Raw genomic sequence first — 19,605 nt, forward strand, 5'->3', positions numbered from 1 at the left:
TAAATTAACTCAAAATTTCATCATTTCATCTGGATCATCTGAATATTTTTAACTATGACAAAATAATTGTAGCTTTTATTTTTTTTAAAAAAATTATTGTATAAACAAAAGGAGAGGGAAAAATTATAGGAGGATAATCACCTCTAATACTTATTAAAATATATTATAATTTTGTAATGTCAAAACATTGGTACTGGTTCAAGAATAAACAGGCAGATTATATTAATGAAAAGCAGCTTCAAGTACATATTGAAATTTAATATGATGAAATAATAAAAACAAATTAGTGCTGAAGTGATGTTATCAAGTCAATCATGTTATGGAAACTGATTAGAAATAGAAACAGAAAAGCATTTATTTTTTTTACTTTACATATATAACAAAATAAATTGCTGTCATATTAGAGTTAAATGTAAAAGTGAACACACGTACACTCACACACACACATACACTCTCTCTCTCTAATAATAAAATAGAGGTTGGCCTCTAATACAGCTATGCAGAAGCCCTAAATTTGAAAGTGATAGAAGACTATGTGAGAGATAATAAAAATAGTATTGATTTCAATTAAAAAAATAAATCTGGCATAATAAAATAAAATATTAAATATAAAGGATTTATGGAAAGGTGTTACTTTGCCAAGTGGAACCAAATAACTGCTACAATGAGACTTTTAAAAGCTTGGCAGAAAATCTGGGGATGAGGAAAAAAATCACAGTAAATAAGAAAAAAGCAGGAAGATGATCAACAGGTAACCTACTATACATGGATTTCATTTTTAAGTGTAGAACCTTGAAGGATGTTTCAAATACTCACAAAAATATTCATAAATATGACATAACATTGTTTCTAAGTTAAAATTACCAAAATATTATGTATATAATTAAAACATGAAAGTATAACTATAATGCAAATGAAAGATTCTACTGCATTTAAAAAGGGAGTGACCATATCCTGTATGTATCAACATAGATCTCTAAACTTGATATTAATTGAAACAATAGTCTTTAAGATGATACACGGTATAATACCGATTATATTAATTAAAAATTACAATTGCACCCACCAAAATTAATGAATTTAAAATGATAAGTTTAGACTCTAAATAAGACAAAAAAGCATATCGTAACCTTTCCTATATCTAAAGATAAGAAAGAAAAAATAATAGAATCAGATTAGGGTAGTACTTATAGGTCATTTCAAATTAAATGTCCCAAATATTTGATTAAGAATAACAGTTAAGATAAATTAATTTTAGTAATAATAGTTTTTATTCCATGCTATGGGAACAAATGTACTTAATAATGCTTCTTTACTTTTGCTGGGAAAAAAAACGTAATATTGTTATATAACATGTAACAAATGTAATAATGAGAAAGCTCATTGCTTGTATTCATCATTCACTCTTATTCAAAGTGGAATCAAACAAACTTCTCACTTCCACAATATGAATTAGTCCTTGAACTTGAAATATTATGATGAATATTCAAATTTTAAAATTATCAAGGAGGAAAGATCAAATTCCCTGAAATCACTAAATTTAGACAAATAAAAATATTTCTGGCAAAAAGACACTAGTTTTTCTTGCTGGATCAAAATCTCCAGCAAACAAAGATGGCAAGAGTCCCTATCTTTTAATAAAAACACAGATTACTCGCTCTCGTATCTGTTTGGTTCTCACTCCATAAATGATGGGATTGAGAGAAGGTGGGATAACCAAATAGAGATTCGCGATAAGAATATGAATATAGCGTGGTATGCTGTGTCCAAATCGGTGAGTAAGGAAAGAGAAGACTGAAGGAATATAGAAAACACAGAGGACCCCAACATGGGAGCCACATGTGCTCAGGGCTTTTAGCCTTGCATCCTGTGATGGGAGGCGGAAGACAGCACGGAGAATGTAAATATATGAGATGCCAATAAGTACCAGGTTCAGAAGAAAGAGAGCGACCACGAACAGCCCATAGATAGCATTGATACGGATGTTTCCACAGGACAATTTTGCAATGCCCATGTGCTCACAGTAGGAATGGGCTATTATACGAACCTGACAAAATGGTAGGTGGTAGATGAGATAGATCAAAGGAAGTACAAACAAGATTGGGCGAATTACAATATATAAACCGATACCCACCAGCACCCGGGATGTCAAGATAGTCGTGTAGTGTAGGGGAGCACAGATGGCCACATAGCGGTCAAAGGCCATAGCCAGTAAGACCTCAGCTTCCATGCCAGTAAAACTGTGGATCAGAAACATCTGGGCCACACAAGCTGCAAAGTTAATCTCATGAGCATCAAACCAGAAGATCCCCAGCATGCGGGGCACAGAGGTTGTAGAAAGGGCCAAATCAATTGTTGACAGAATGGCCAGAAAGTAGAACATGGGCTCCCGGAGGCTCTGTTCTGCCTTGATGACTAGCAGAATGGTGGTGTTGCCTAGTAAAGCCACAAGGTAAACAGAGCAGAATGGCAGAGAGATCCAGACATGGATGTCTTCCAGACCTGGGATTCCCATAAGGAAAAAGGTGACTGGGTGAAAAATGCTCTTGTTATAATAAAACATCTTTCCAAATGACAATGTAGAAAAAGTTGCTACTTTTAGGAGGAGGAGCTGGGGAGAGAAGAAGAATGTCAAATAAGAGTTTGGAATGAAAATAACTAGGTTAGTGTTTAATTCAATACCTGTAGATTGAAAATGAAAACATTTGCTATTTGCATGGTCCTGTTAATGTATTTTTTTATTCCATTTTGAGCCATAATCATTGGGATGGACCAGTCTCAAAGAGCTTAATCTTTATAGTGATATAATCCTAATATTTTACATGTGAGTCTTATCAGAAAACACATTTCAGAGTTCTAAGACATAATTTGATACTAAATCTGGAATGTTTAATATGCCTTGTACCATTTGAGAGTACCCTGACTAGAGAGGGACACATGAATAATTACAGATGCACAAACAAAGAAAATTCAGACATACCCAAAAAAGAGACAGACAGGTAAGAAAGTAAAGTCTCAGAGGCAGATGTACAAGTTACATCAATAATTACATACTGTAGAAATGCTTCTGATGATATATTCATCATTTAGTGATGTAGAGCTAAAATCATGATCAAGCCTAACATCCTGTCAAAAGGACAGTAACAAAATATGAGACACAGGTATCAGAAACAAAAGCATAGCCACGCTGGGAATCCTGCTGATGAGCAGACACAGTCTGGGTCATATACCTCTGAACATGAAAGAGCTCAGAAAGAAAATAATAATAAACCTTCTGGAGACTTTGACTGATGTTTCTGTTGTCTTAATTCCATCCCATTTCGTGAGGGCTCATTTTGGAGTATTACAGTAGTGGTGCTTTCTAGTTGTTTTTGAAAGCTTCATTCACTCTTTGCTCTATATCAGTTTCTCTGAAAATATTTGCTGATTTTACCACAGCTTCAGAACCAGCACATACTGGGTTCACACTTGCTGCCTGATTAACTCAGTGGGAAGGTGGGTAGAGGACAACCTAAAACACTTCCTGGGGTTAGGGACCTCGGGAAGGCATTTTTTGATGACACAAAAATGTATGGAATAACAAAGTGTAATTGGAGAGAAGTTTGATTTTTGCAATTACCTAAATGAAATATAGAAGAATGCTCTTTCAATGCCTTTGAAATGATGGAAAAGCAACCAGGGTAGTCATAAGCTCAAATAATGAAATTGATTTTCCCTGGGTCTCCAACTAGAGGAAGAATTATTCAAGACCACGGCAAAGTAGTACAGGTTCATGTTTTAATGTTTGTAACCTTTGTATAACTCCATGTTTTTTACAACATATCAAGGATCAAGGTGAAAAAATGAAATAAACGTTATATCCATTATGAGGTTATAGGATAGAGAGCAAGAGAGAGACAGAGAGAAAGAGGGAACTCATGAGCTGTATGGTGCAAAGTCTGCCCCTTATCTTATTTTATTTTATTTTATTTTATTTTATTTACTGAATTGAGATGTCCATTTAAGTGCTTTGGCTCAGTGGCAGGCTATTGGACAAGAACAAGCCCTTCAGACACCCTGATTCCCCATCTTGCGGTCACTTCTGGAAATGCAGTCTCAAAAATATACCACTGCATATCTCATATTTTTATAGGGCTGTAAAAGTCCATTTCATACTCACCATCAAATTGGTATTAACTGATCAACACATAAGTACACATATAAGAATAACATCTATTGGATGTTGGGCAGGGGGGAGGGGGGAGGGGACAGGTATTTGCATACACAAAGAGTGCAATGCGCACCACCCAAAGGATGGACATATTTGAAACTCGGACTTAGTGTGTGGGGGGGGCAAGGGCAACATACATAACCTAAACATCTGTACCCCCATAATATGCTGAAATAAAAAAAAATTGTTATAAAGAAAAAAAAAGTCCATTTCATTACCTATAACCCATAGCAGAAGTAAAAGTGATGCTTTATCAACCAACCATATAACCACTCCATAGATAAATTTTAAATGGCTTGAATCTCCTAGATATTTTAAAGACACCCGTGTACACTTAAAAGTTGCAAGTTTCTCCCTCCCCCGGGTAGATTCAGAAATTGCATTAAGGAATGCATATCAAGCCCAGCGATTCTCAGCCACCTTTGATTCTCCCTCTTTAATTTGAATGTCATACACACCTAAATCAAGAGAAAATTCACCTGCGGTACTTCATTCTTCCACAGGAATAGAGACTGGAGGAGAATATCAAGCAGAACAGCTCTTTTTTCTTTTTCTTTCTTTTTTTTTTTTAACATGGTCCAAAGAGAAGAGTTTTATATTAAGGCTCTAGTTGTTTTGAACATTGGAAAAATTGAGTTCATTCAGTGTTCTAGTCTAAATGGCACCAGGGGATTGAATCTTCTGGGATCACAGGCAAAACCTCTAAATTCTGACCAAGAGAAGCAGAAGCCTAAGAAAACTAATGTGGAAGGGAATTTACATACAGAAAAATATAGATGTAGGGACAAAACCACATAGATTATTTATGTATAGCATAAAGATAGAGACATATCGTTTCCCTCTATGTGAAATTTTACAGCCAAATTCTATCGGTTGTTGTTTTCTAGATAAAATAGTACTTGATCCGTATTACGTACCTAAATTAAAACATAATAACTAGAATTTCAGACTCCATTTTCAGGAATAGGACTCACTATTCCCCTTCAGTGACCTTGTGCTCTAAGGTCATTGAAGGTTTTAACTATGAATTCAGATCTATGAGTATTTGATCACACTGTCCTCTGTCCAAGATTCTTTCTCCTTGTCCCATTGCCGGTTTTTTCATATCTATAATATAGAGGCTGGAGATGAGTAGTAAAAATATCCAAACCTGGAATCAGTTTGCTTCAGTTCAAGTACTGAGTTTTCCACATATTGTGCCAGTTTGAATGATTTACTAAGTATAATATCTCTATATCCCAGTTTTCTCAACTGGAAAGTTAGGGGTGATAACAGTACCAACAACATACGGTGTTTTCAGAAAGATATTAGGTAGTGAATATAAATAGTACAACGTGTTGCAGATTTTAAGTAGTTAATTCAAATTAGTTTTAGTTTTCACTGAAGTCAGCTCACAACATCACGTTCACATACCTTGGACAAACCAGATCGAGAAATCTTGCACACCACTAAGTCTATAACATTTGGTCTTCGTGTTTTCATTTACCTTAAACATTCTGTCACTCATTTTTCAGTCAAATATATACATATTATTCATTCTTACTAGAAAAAAATATTTTGAGTGGAAGAATTGTTATATTTTTACTACACATTTAAGCAGGTATCTTAAACAACACTGAACAAATAGCATAATCTGGATTAAGATAGAAAGTACAGGCTTCAAAGTACAAAGTTAACTCTATCATCCGTCTCTTTCGTTTTTCCAGTTATACCACAGAAACCTTATATTTGAATCTTCAAAAATTCAAAATTTCACAGATACGCATTCCCACACCCATATATATGTGTGTGTGTGTGTGTGTGTGTGTATGTGTTTGTGTGTGTGTGTATATATATATATATATATACATATATATAAATTCATATCTTATTAGCATGTAGCTGATAAATTCAATCAGTATTAATTAATTTCAGGACCTGGGTTGAGAAACATTAGGTAAGGTTATATCTATTTTTTTTTTTTTTTTTTTTTTTTGCGGGGACTGGTTGTGAATGAAGAAGTATCTTAAAAGAGTTGCTGATAGAAGTCCCAGGACCATGACAGGAGTCAGTCTCAGTTTCAACGTGAATCACACTGTAACATCTCTAAAATCCTGAAAGAAACTTATTCCTTGGTTACAAAGAATCAGACCAATTCTTTGTTACAAGGAACTCAAGTCAACATCTTTGCTTTTTTTTTAAGATGAGACAAATTTTCTTTAATGTTTAAACAAATCAAGTAAGATCAAGTTTTCTTTTACTTATACTTTAAAATGTCCTAAAGATATATGTTCTACCCCCATATTTGTTCCTCTGAGACCTTCATACAAACACCTTTACTTATTATTCCAATAAGGACTGCTATTACTTAATTTGTTGTTAGTTAAGACGTATGTGCAAGGTATTTTACAATGTTTTTTTACATGTCAACCTATTTAATCTTAAAATCCACCCTATGGCTATGAGGATATGCTTATTTCCATTATACATATGAAAAACTTGAGCCACAGAAAATTTTAATAACTTTTCCAAGGCCATACAGCAAGTAGCTAACAAAGATGGAATTTTAACCCAAATGTCTGATTCCAAAATCTACGCTGTTAATCAATATACTGTACTATCTGTTCTTTCTCTTTTTGAACCTTGAGTCTAATTAATGTTTCAACAACCTTGTTAAAGTTTCTAGAATCCTATTGTAAGGATTTCACTTAAAATACATGCACATGTCACTATATAAACATCCAAAAATACATATATGTAGAGGTGGCATTGCTTGAACGCCTACTAAAACACCTCAGATCTGTCCATTATTTGAGCGAATATGTCTCTCTAGCCATAGCAATAGTTTTGGTGTCCAATTTTTAGAGACAGGTGGGATGCTGAGGAGTTCATATCTGCCGAATCAATCAGGATGCATGGTTTTGCTTGAACTTGCAATCTCACTCAAGATGTGCAATTGTATCTCTTTTTCATGTAACCTTTTAGGGGATAACAGAAGATAACACTAGGTTTATCCTGATACTACCTGAAATCAAGCCAAAGTTCTCTGTACTATCACCCACCACTTTTGTTAAAATAGGAATACCTTGTTGAAAAGGGTTAGAAAAAAAGCAGGTAAGAATTACTTCTACAGAAAGAATACAAATTGTTCCACATAAAAAAAAAAAGATAGAACATTCTAGATAAGTAGCATGTTCTTTCAACAGTTAGGCAGAGCCTCCTGATCCGACCTCTGAATTTACTCCTCAGATCAATGCTGGACCTGAGACAGTTGTGTCCCTAGGTCAGAAAAGGAGTTCTGATGGGGGTAAAGGATGCACTTTGCTAAGCAGCTGGCTTCCAATTCCTGAATGTCACAGAGCAACATATCTGCCACATTCTCCTTGTTTAGTGAATTACACATAAACATTCTATTATTCAAGTGAGTAGAATTCTAGTTGTTTTACTTTCGTTTTGTGTTGTTGTGTTTTATTGTTTTGACAATCTTACAAAGAAATAATTAAGCTACCTGGCTTGAGGAATAAATAAGAAGCTTAAGTAAAGCCTCTGAAATGGAGAGAGACTGGCCATCTTAATTACAGCTCCATTTCTCTTATTAGATGACTTGATGTGGGAGAAATAATTAGTGAAGTTTAAGATGCTTGTTCATCGCATTCTTGTTAACTCAGTAATGTAGGATTGTTTCATTACCAAGTATATTTGTATTATTTTAACTCATCTTACACTGACATAGACTACATTTTGCTTAATTTAGATTTACTTAAAGTGTTATACTAGACAGCTTGAACCAAAGATATCTAATTGAATTCTTTATTAAAAGTTATATTATTCTGAATAAACATTTTATTCTAAACCAACTGAGGCTTTAGGTGCAGACAAGAAGGAATAGAAATATTTTTCCTTGTTTCTCTCAGCTAAGGAACACTGTAAATTCTACCAATGGCACAATAGAAAACTAAAGGAAAACTCTGAAAAATGAAAAGATGGAGTTCAGTTGGTTTGAGACCCTAAGACTAGAGGGAAAAGCACAGCAGCAAAGCATGTTGTGTTCTCCTATCCCACCAAAGAAGGTGACTCTTTTTCCTCACTCTTGACCTAGAAACAGAAGGAAGCCAAAGTAGGCTCATTCCTTCCCCAGACTGAATGTTTGTTCAGCTGGCAAAAATAAGGTGGGCTTGACATGACCAGCAAAGGAGATTAATTGGAAAAATCACCAAAAATAAGCACTTTCATTGCCCATGGGTCTTGAGATTTTCCTTTCCCATCGATAGATATGTTGCAGGAAGGAAGAAACCAGCAGGAAAGATCCAACTACAACTGGCAGTCTTGTTGTGGAAGCCTCTTTGCCTCTGTAGTCCAAGACTATCTTACCTACCAAGAGACACTGGGGCAGAGGTGGGGGCAGGCAAAAATAGAGAAAGAGATGCACACGTAACAAGCAACCAAATCTAGAAAGCCTCTCCTTCTTCTGGATGAAGACTCTTTTCCTCCATCCAGAGACAAAGGGGGGTGTGTGTATGTGTGTGTTTGTGTGTGTGTGCATTGGGGAGAGGGAGTGCATTGGAGGATGTGCCACCACACCTTTTCATATTCTGTTCCATTGAGAGACAGCTGACTGCTCAATCTAGGAAAACTGCTTCTTCTTCCTCAAGCAGCATTAACAGTGACCAACCGGAGTCCAGAAGCACAAAATAAAACAAGCTGACTAACATTGTAAAAGCTCTGAAAATTAAACCACCATAGGAACCACAACCCACAAATATAGGCAAAAATCTGCATGCTAAACCTAAACTGTGTGACTGCCTGCTAAATCTCTTAACATAGTAGACAAAATATTCAAGATCAATTAAAAAAAAAATCACCTGTTTAATGAAGAAACAAAAGCATCACAACTTGAAAGAAAAAGCCATCAACTGACAAAAGAATGAGTGAAATGTCAGAATTATACAAAAGGATATTAAAGCAACTATTATAAAAATTTGTTAAAAATACCCCATACATATGTACAACTGTTATGAATCCATAGATACTGAAAATGGAAAAATTAAAATTCTCTTGAAATAAATGAAAACATAGAAATTACCAGACAACATATGGAAGTTATAAAAGAAAGAATCAAGTAAAAATTTTGAACTGAAAATATAACAGAAACTAAAAAAATAAAGGCACTTACTGGATGCTCTCAATAGCAGAATGAAAGTGACAGAAGATAGAAGAAATGGAATCTCCAGGGAAGGGAGCTGGAGAGGGAAAGAAAGAAGGAAGGGAGAAAGAAGGAAGAAGGGAGGGAAGGAAGGAAGCAAAACTTTAACTTTAACAATGTTAACAAACCAAATGTAACAAAGTATAAAATAATTATACACCATGACCAAGTGAGATTTGTCCCAAGTATATTAAGGCTGGTTTAAGATTCAAATATCATCAAAGTAATCCACCAAATCAACATGATTAAAAAGAAAATTTATATGATTATATAGATTGATGTAGAACAAAATTTGACAAAATCAAACACCCAATCATGATGACAACTCTCAGCAAACTGAGGCTAGAGAATAAATTCCTTAACATAATAAAGAATATCTACAAAGAAACCACAACTACAGATAACATCACACTTAATGGTGAGAACATAGATTCTTTCCCTCTAAGATTGAAAACAAGACAAGGTTGTATATTATTATAACCTATCTTATTCAAATCATATTTTAAAAAAGTAATGAAGTTCTAGCCGCTACAATAAGATGAGAAAAAGATACTATCACAAATAATTACTAAAAATCTATTCACTTTATTGTCCAATAGGATATGCTAAAAAAAGATTTTCCATGCATTTAAAAAACAATGTGAGAATCTCCACTAATACATTGTTAGTCTGTGTAACTATTGTCACTCCCCCAAAAAAGCTGTAGATATATTACAATTTATATTAAAAATAAGTGAGTCATAAATGTATATGTATAACTTGAAAATCAACAGGAACAATTATTAGAGGACAGGAATAAGCAGACTGGAATATACCTGCAAATACAAAGGGTAGTAACATTTTAAATACCAGGAGAAATATGGATATTTCTGTAGGTCTTGAGATTTTCAAGCCAGAGGCAAGAAGGAACAAAGGGTAAATTCCTATAAAATTAGGTTGAGTTACAGAGTAGTGTCCCCACTACAAAAAACCTATACCCTAGTTGAGTTTGGTGGTGGATGCTATGGTGTGTCACCCATACCCCTCTTCCAGGTACGAAGTACTCATTTCTCTTGATGACCCAACTATTGGGGATGTGACTGAGAACTCTCAGCTGAATCTCACTTTGGTTCTTCCCCTTGCCCCAAATCAAATCCCCCTCCCACAGGAGCCCCCATCATGACTGGTTGGTGAAGTAGTCTACAGGCTTACAAGATTCACCCCAATTCAGGACAACCATGAAGGGCTATCCCAGCTCCAGAGTTCCCCGCATGTCTGGCTGAGGGCTTTGTTGCCATTACATCACTAATTATTTTCTCCCTGTTTCTTCATCCACCTCATTAACATGTTGATCTTGAGAGCACAGCTGTATTAGTTTTCTAATGTTACCATACTGAATTACCAGAAATCCAGTGCCTTAAATCAACAAAAAAATCTTACAGTGTTTTGGATAGAAAGATGGTGAGTTTCTCCCTGGGCTAAAATTAAGGTATGGGCATGTCTATATTTCCTTCTGAAGGCTCTAGGTGAGAATCTGTTTTGTTGCTTATTCCAGCTGCTATGGGCTGCTCACATTCCTTGACTCATGGCCTTCTTCTCCATTTCCAAAGCCAGCATTGGATGGTTGGGCCTTTATTAGATGATATACTTTGACCTTGCTTTGTTTTCACATCTCCTCTGAATTCGATCCTTCCGTTCACTTTCCCATTGTCCACTTTTAAGGACCTTTATGATTACATTGAGCCACCAAGGATAATCCTGGATACTCTTCCCATCTTTAAATCAGCTAATTAGTAGACTTAATTCCATCTATAATCTTATCCTTTTTTATCATGAAACTTAAGTTACTCACAAAATCTAGGGATTAGTACATGGATCTCCTTAGGGAACCAATATCCTGCCTACCACCACCACACATGTAAGAAGTAAGCTTCTTACATGCAAATCTCCATCTCAGAACATGCTTTCTAAGAAAACCCAACCTGCAAGATTTCTCAGGAAGGTTCTTTGAAGAGTCTAGTAAGGCAAAGGAAAGCTCAAAGTAAATAGTCATCAAATATTCCAAGATTATTCACAACATTAAAAAAAGTTAATAAAAAAGTAACAAATTGTGTGAAGTAGAATTGACAAGAAACCAGATCAGGATATTACAATGCATGAAGTTTGTAGCATTAGAGAAATTAGAGAACATAGAAGGATAAAGAGAAAAAGAGTGTGCGTGTGTGTGTGTGTGTGTGTGTGTGTCTGAGACAGAGAGAGAGAGAGAAAGGAGAAAGAGAGAGAGAAACTACAACTATGCAGAAAACAAAGTTTTGTGAAAACGATTGGACATAGAATATTTAAGAGTTGAAAAGCAATTATATTGAGAAACAGAAGAATAGAATGGAGACTGCTGACAATCAAAATTGTGAGTGTTAAGGTCAGTGGATGAATTTTCACGACTACAGCAAAGTGGATAAAGTGATGGAAAGAAAGAAAGAAAGTTAAAATGCATGGAAAAATGATAAGAAGTTCAAATTTTATTTTAAATATTTACAGAAGAATGGGAAAGAAAGTTGATAAGAAAGATTAAAGAAATGAAATTTGAAAACCCTTAGAAATAATAGAGATTCAGAGTTTCAGAATGTAAGGTCCTACTAAATTCTGACCATTATTTTTTTAAAAATTGTAAATGTCTACTTAATATAATACTATTTCAGAACATCAAACTTCTTTCCAAAGAACAAAGAAATTCTTTCAACATATTTAAAAAAAATGATTGGCATTATATGTTTCATTATAGCACGGTTACTAGGAAAAAAAAGTTGAAAAATAAATTTAGAAAGCTGATAGAATAAAATTTTGTTCCAAAATTCTATAATTTTTTGTTCTATTATTAAGTTATGAGGGAAAATGAAGACATTGAGACACAAAATTATAATTAATTTTTATTTTTTTTAATTTCAGCATATTATGGGGGTACAAATGTTTAGGTTACATATATTGCCTTTGCCGCACCCGAGTCAGAGCTTCAGACATGTCCGTCCCCCAGACAGTGTGCACCATACCCATTAGGTGTGAATATACCCATCCCCTCCTCTTCCCTCCCATCTGCCCGACACCTGATGAATGTTACTACTATATGTGCACATAAGTGTTGATCAGTTAATACCAATTTGATGGCATTGGAGCAGGGGCTAGTTGGCTGTGAGAGGCAGGCTGTTTTGTCTGCCAGCAGAGCTAGAATGGGAAATACTAGATGTGTTCTGTGATGATTGGTGAATCTTTAAGGAAGAAGATATTCACGAACATTTGTGAGACAAATAAATTGTTAAAAATGTATTTTATTAAATAAAAATTGTCATTAAAATAGTTTATTTCAATTTTTAAATCTGGAAATACAATTCCAGATGACAGCAACATGAGAGAGATGGATGCAGAAGAAAAATGGAAAAATGTAAAAGGACTAATATTTTTGTTTGTTCATAGTAGTCACAAATTAGTTTTATTAGAAAACCAAAAGGTGAAATTAGGAAAGTTAAAATTGTAATAATACCTAATAGAAGAAGCAATATAGAATATGCAACTTTCAGACGTCAGTGGGGGAGGATTTTTTTCTAAAAAAAAAAGGAACTTAATTAAATAATAAAAGCATAAAAGTGAGAGAAAAGGAAAGTAAAAGGAAATGAAAAATTAAAAAGTGAATCAAAAACAAAGATCATAGAAGCAGAAATATATTCTAATTGATTAAAATCTTGCTACCTATTAATTCTACTTCATTGTTTGAAACCTGGATAAATAAACTAAAAATATACACATAAATACATACAAGGATGTGCAGCATATTTTCTAGTTAAAAAAATAAGGTGGTTATCTATTAATAAATGAATACATAAATGAAATCAATGTTACAAAAGAAAACACAGTGTACTTTAGTCTACATAAATTAATAACAAATGATTTAGCAATAATATTGTGATTGGCTGTAAAACTAAAATTTTTACTATAATATCAAAAAAATATCTGCTAGACTTTGTCTCTAGAAAAATAGGGAGAAAATCTGTTGGGGAGTGTTAAAGGTGATTTTAACTTTAACGTTGTGTGTATTTTATTAAGCGTTATCTTTTAGATAGGTATAATATAAAAACTTGTTAATTCTGGTTTGTGGGAACAAAGATATTTTGTGATAGCTTTTCTTTAGTTTATTTTTAAATAAACTGTATAAGATAAAATAATTACAATTGTAAAAAGCCAAGTGACAAGTCTGATGATACAAGGAGTCATTAATTGCTTGTTCTTTGGAAATTTCATTAAATCAATTGAAAGCGCTCAGTCTCATGAGAAAAATTGCTATTCATAGCTTGGTCTGACATATTCTGCAATAAAGTCTGTGTGAGAATGAGAGATAGATTATGAGTTCGAAAAAGAGGTCTTTAATTTTGGGATGGACTATTTTAGGTTAAATGTAAATTGAGAGACCAAAACTGGCTAAAGATATAGGAAAAGTTAGCATATATCACATAGAAATATTACACATAATTAAATTAAAACAAGGCCACACTTATTTTATGCTATGAATACAAATATACAGAATCAATCAGAGAGAAGTTATGTTGGAATTACTGAGATACAGTTTTGAAATTATGTGGGTTTTTGGCTATCTTTGCCCTGAGTCTTATGTATTTGGCAGACAATTCCACTTCAAGCTACAGATTTGGCAATAATTATTTTGAACCCATGAAATCGGCTTTATGAGAGCACAACAGAATGCAAGCTCCACAGGGCCAGATATCGAATGCATATAAATTAAAGGAATAATCATATGCATATATGCATGAAGGAGTAGAAGTAAAAGAGAAAAAAAAAGAAAGAAAGAAAGAAAGAAAGAAAGAAGAAAGAAAGGAAGAAAGAAAGAAAGGAAGAAAAAGAAAGAAAGCCTTAAGGAGGGAGGAAGGAAGGAAGGAAGAAAAGAAGCAAGGAAAGAAGAAAGAAAAGAAACAAGGAAAGAAAGAAGTAATAAATGAAGTACAGTGTCAAATTCCTAGTACCACATATCTCTAATCACAGATCATCCTAAACCCAGTATAATATGTTCTTTCCCCAGAAAAGAAACAGCCTTAGCCTGTCAAGGGCTCTACAAGAGGTCATGCAGTTAGAGACGACACAGCTCTTTCCTAGGATGGCTCTTTTAGGATAGCTCATCAATCCTTGAACTTGAGATACAATGAGATTTCTGCCAGGTTTAAAATCCATTCATCAGAAGTCAGGAACAAACCAACCTGTATTGCGAATACAGCAGTAAGGTAAGGACCAGGAGATATTTCTTAAGGCAAGATCATAGAAGTCTTTCCGAGAAGATCAAACACTTTAGTAAAAGAACAAGGTAAGAAGCTTATTTTTGGGTAAACACATAGAGCACTCGCTCTCGTATCTGTTTGGTCCTCACTCCATAAATGATGGGGTTGAGAGAAGGTGGGATAACCAAATAGAGATTGGCGATAAGAATATGAATATAGCGTGGTATGCTGTGCCCAAATCGATGAGTAAGGAAAGAGAAGACCGAGGGGATGTAGAAAACACAGATGACGCCAACATGGGAGCTACATGTGCTCAGGGCTTTTAGCCTTGCATCCTGTGATGGGAGGCGGAAGACAGCACGGAGAATGTAAACATATGAGATGCCAATAAGTACCAGGTTCAGAAGAAAGAGAGCAACCACGAACAGCCCGTAGATAGCATTGACATGGATGTTTCCACAGGACAATTTTGCAATGCCCATGTGCTCACAGTAGGAATGGGCTATTATATGAGCCTGACAAAATGGTAGGCGGTAGATGAGATAGATCATTGGAATTGTAAGCAAGACTGGACGAATCACTATGAGCATGCTGATGCCCACCAGCACCTGGGACGTCAAGATGGTCGTGTAGTGTAGGGGAGCACAGATGGCCACATAGCGGTCAAAGGCCATAGCCAGTAAGACCTCAGCTTCCATGCCAGTAAAACTGTGGATCAGAAACATCTGGGCCACACAAGCTGCAAAGTTAATCTCATGAGCATCAAACCAGAAGATCCCCAGCATGCGGGGCACAGAGGTTGTAGAAAGGGCCAAATCAATTGTTGACAGAATGGCCAGAAAGTAGAACATGGGCTCCCGGAGGCTCTGTTCTGCCTTGATGACTAGCAGAATGGTGGTGTTGCCTAGTAAAGCCACAAGGTAAACAGAGCAGAATGGCAGAGAGATCCAGACATGGATGTCTTCCAGACCTGGGATTCCAATCAGGAAAAATGTGGCTGGGTGAAAAATGCTCTTGTTATAAGAAAACATCCTTCTAAATGATAATCTAGGAATAGCTACCAGACCTATAAGAGAAGGTGGGCAAGACAAGAATAACATTAGAGTTTGGAGTAACAATAATTACATTACTATTTCATTCAATATACATAGAGTGCTATTTGGAGAGTCCTGTTAATGTAGCTTAAATTACATTCTGTCATTTGAATTGATCAGTCTCAAAGAACCTAATTCTTATGCTAATGTAATCCTAATTTTTGGTGTGTCAATGTTACAGAATTCCATGACATAGAACTTGATATTAAGTATGGAATAATTTAATATGCTCTGTACCCTTTGTAAATCCCTGATTCAAGAGGGACACAAGAAAATGAAAGATACACACACAAAGGAAATGTAGACTTAATCCAAAAAAAGACAGATGGGAAAGCAAAGTCACATGCACAGATATACAAGATACTTCCATAATTAGAAACTGAAAAAAATTATAATGATTCATTTATCATTTATTGGCATAGAGGAAAAGCCAAGATCAAACCTAATATCCTGTAAAAAAGACAGAAACAGAATATGAGAGCTACAACTATCACAAACTAAAGCCCAGCCACTCTGGGTTGTCTGCCCAGGAGCAAACACAGTCTTGGTCATATACCTCTAAACATGAAGGAGCCCGGAAAGAAAATAACAATAATACTGCTGTAGATTTCCACTATGAAAATATTTCCCCAAAACAATCCCATTTTATGGGGTTCACTTTGGAGCATTATGGTGATGGTAGTTTCTAGTAGTATTTGAAAGCATCTAGTATTCTTCACTCTCTATCAGTCCCTCTGAGAATGCTTGCTGATGTTAGCACTGCTACAGGTCACGCACATACTGGGTTCACTTCTCCTTCCTGATTTATTTTCTTTTCTGATTGATTTGCTTCATAATTTTTTTAGTTATTATGGTTGCATAATAGTTGTTTATATTTTGGGGGTAATATGATGTTTTGATACAGGCATACAATGTGTAATAATCAAATCAGGGTAATTGGGGTATCTATTACTTCAAGAATTTATCATTTCTTTGTATTAGGAACATTCCAATTCCACTCTTTTAGTTATTTTAAAGTATACAACAATTTATTGTTGACTATACTCACTTTGTTGTGCCTGACTTAGTCACTGGAAAGGTGGATAGAGGGCAACCTAGAAGGCTTCATGTGGTTATGAACCTGGGAAGGCATTTTTGATGGCACAAAACTATCTGGAATAACGAAGTCTAATTGAAGAGAAAATTATTTTCAGTAATTATCTAAAAGAAATAGCAAAGGGTGCTCTTTCAATACCTTTGAAATAATGGAGAAGCAACCACTTACACGCCAAATAATGAAATAGACCTTCTCCAACTTAAGGCATAGTGGTTCAAGATAGAAGAAAGTAGCGCATATTCCTGTTTCTAACATTAATATAGCTCCATATTTCTGACAATATATCAAGGTGGGAAATATATCAAAGTAAAAATAAAATAAATATTATATCCATTCTGAGATTAAAGGAGGGAGAAAGTAAGAGAGAGTAAAAGTGACAGCGGGAAGCAGAGGGAGAAATGAGCTGGATTTTACAATGACTTCCTTAGAGGTGTGTTTGTATGTTTTCCAACTGAGATGTCCAGGTAAGGTCTATTGCCCAGTAGCCAGATGTTAGTCAAGATGAAGCCCTCTAGATACCCTGATGCTCATCTTGTGGTCACCTCTGTAATTACATTCTCAATAACATGCCACTTCTCACTTGAAACTTTCATGGTGCTGTAAAAATCCATTTTGTTCCTTGTAACTCATAGGAAAGGCAGAAAATATATTTTATCAATCAATTATATTAATTATTTGGTAGAGATATATAAATTATTTGGGTCTTCTAGATATTTTTAAGGATATCTGGTCTACCTTTAAAATTTTAAGAAATTTTATTCCGTTAGACTCAGAAATTGCACTACTTGTTGAATATCAATTACAGCAATCTCAGCCACCTTTGATTATCTCTCACTTATTTAAGATTATCTCTCACTTATATACAAGTCTAAAATTTAGAGAAAATCAAGGGAAAAATCACCTGTAGTGCTTTATTCCTCCACAGAATAGAGACTTGAGGAGAATTTCAAACAGCACACCTCTATATCTGTGTCATTTTTACATAGTCCAAGGGGAGTAGTTTTATATTAAGGCTCTAGCTGTTTAGAACATCAGGACAATTGAGTTAATTTGGTGTTCTACTGTAATTGGCACTATGGGATTGAATCCATTGAGCTTGTTGGCAAAACATCTAGACTTTGATCTAGGGAAATAGAAGCCCAATAAAAGTGATGTAGACAGAAATTTACGTAGAGAAACACACTAATTTTATCATTTACATGCGACATAGAGATAGATACATTTAATCTCACTGTAAGTGAAATTTTGCACCCACATTCTGTGGGTTATAATATTCTAGATAAGAGATTACTTGATCCATGTTAAACACCTAAGTTAAAACACAATAACCTGTCATTGCATAACCCATGTCCAGGCTTAGCTCATTATTCCCTTTCACTGACCATATCTTCTAGGTTCATTGAATGTTTAGTCTATGGATTCAGATCTATGAGCCTTTTGTCACACTATTCTCTGTCAGTGATTATTTCTTTATCTTTGCCCCCTTGTCAATTTTTCATATCTATTAATATATTACAGAGGCCACAGAGATAAGTAGTAAAACTATATAATCATGTAATTATTTTGCTTCCAATCAAACACTAGATTTCTTATGTACTAATTCTATCACCTTGAATGATTTGTTAATAGTCTCTATGTTTAAGTTTCTTCAAATAAGAATTTAAGTGTGATAATAGCACCCACAGCATATGATATTTTTGAAGAATAATGTAAGTAGTGAATATAATACACTTAAATACATTAAGTGACACACTTAAATGGGTAATTAAAATTAGACTTTATTATCACAGAATTCCGTGCACAACATCACCTTCATATATCTTGAACCTACACAAGCCATCCTGAGAAGTCTCTCACATATTAAGTCTATTCATTTGGTGTGAATGTTCACATTTATTTTCATCATTTTATCCATAATTTTCAGTCAGTTGTATGTATATTTCTCATTCTCACTAGAATAAAATTACACTGAATAGAAGAATGATTATCTCTTTACTTCACACTTGAGCAGGCATCTTAAACACTATTTAGCATTAATATTAGCATTAACTTACCACTGATTAACCCTCTGCATTTAGGCTCATAGCATAATTGTAAGTGTGGTGTTATAATCAAGTTATATATAGAATTTCTATGTGATTATTCCAGCTTTTGCCTATTGATTTATCCAATTTTGTTTTATCTATCTACATTTGATCCTAAAATACTGTATCTGAAAATTCATTGCCTCTCATTTTCAAACCATGATATATTTCTCTGTCCCCCGGACTTTATTTAATGTAAGAGTGGCAGATTAAGCTATGAATAGCAAACTTTTACATAAGATTTAAGGCTTTCAATTGAATTAATAATGAAATTTCTTAAGACCAAGCAATGGAGTTTTACATCATCCAGTTGCCACATTACTTTACCTTTTTTTTTTTTACAATTTTAATTATTTGACCTCTTAGTTTGTTTAAAAAGAAATTAAAGGGAGGAGCCAAGATGGCGGATGAGACAAGCCGCCAGTCAGAAGGTCTCTGCAAAAAAGACAAATTTTAGAAGAAAGAGAGAAAAAATAAACGAGTAGAGAAACATAGATCGGGTGAGGGTCGGAAGGAAGGGTGCCTGAAACTACAGGAGACTCCACGGGAAGACATTGCGGAGGAGAACTGGAAGGAGAGAGGTCCCGAGAGGCTTGGAGACCAGCAACAAGGGTAGGTGGAGCGGTTAACTTCCCCTCCCTTGCATCTCGGACTGCGGGTGGCTCCTGATCGGCCGGAGAGACC

The 19,605-nt window shown here is 34.8% G+C and overlaps 2 protein-coding genes across 2 annotated transcripts; both read right to left on the minus strand.

Annotated features, from left to right (window-relative positions):
- Positions 1-1,627: 1,627 nt before the first annotated feature.
- LOC105811460 (olfactory receptor 52J3-like) lies at positions 1,628-2,563 on the minus strand. The gene has a single exon (XM_012645654.1). The coding sequence runs from the start codon at positions 2,561-2,563 to the stop codon at positions 1,628-1,630; it is 936 nt and encodes a 311-aa protein (XP_012501108.1).
- Positions 2,564-14,742: 12,179 nt separating this feature from the next.
- Positions 14,743-15,678, minus strand: LOC105811456 (olfactory receptor 52J3). Its single transcript, XM_012645650.1, has one exon. The coding sequence runs from the start codon at positions 15,676-15,678 to the stop codon at positions 14,743-14,745; it is 936 nt and encodes a 311-aa protein (XP_012501104.1).
- Between the last annotated feature and the right edge of the window lie 3,927 nt (positions 15,679-19,605).

Source organism: Propithecus coquereli, unplaced genomic scaffold, assembly GCF_000956105.1.
Source record: "Propithecus coquereli isolate 6110/MARCELLA unplaced genomic scaffold, Pcoq_1.0 Scaffold235, whole genome shotgun sequence".
NCBI classification, from domain to species: Eukaryota; Metazoa; Chordata; class Mammalia; order Primates; family Indriidae; genus Propithecus; species Propithecus coquereli.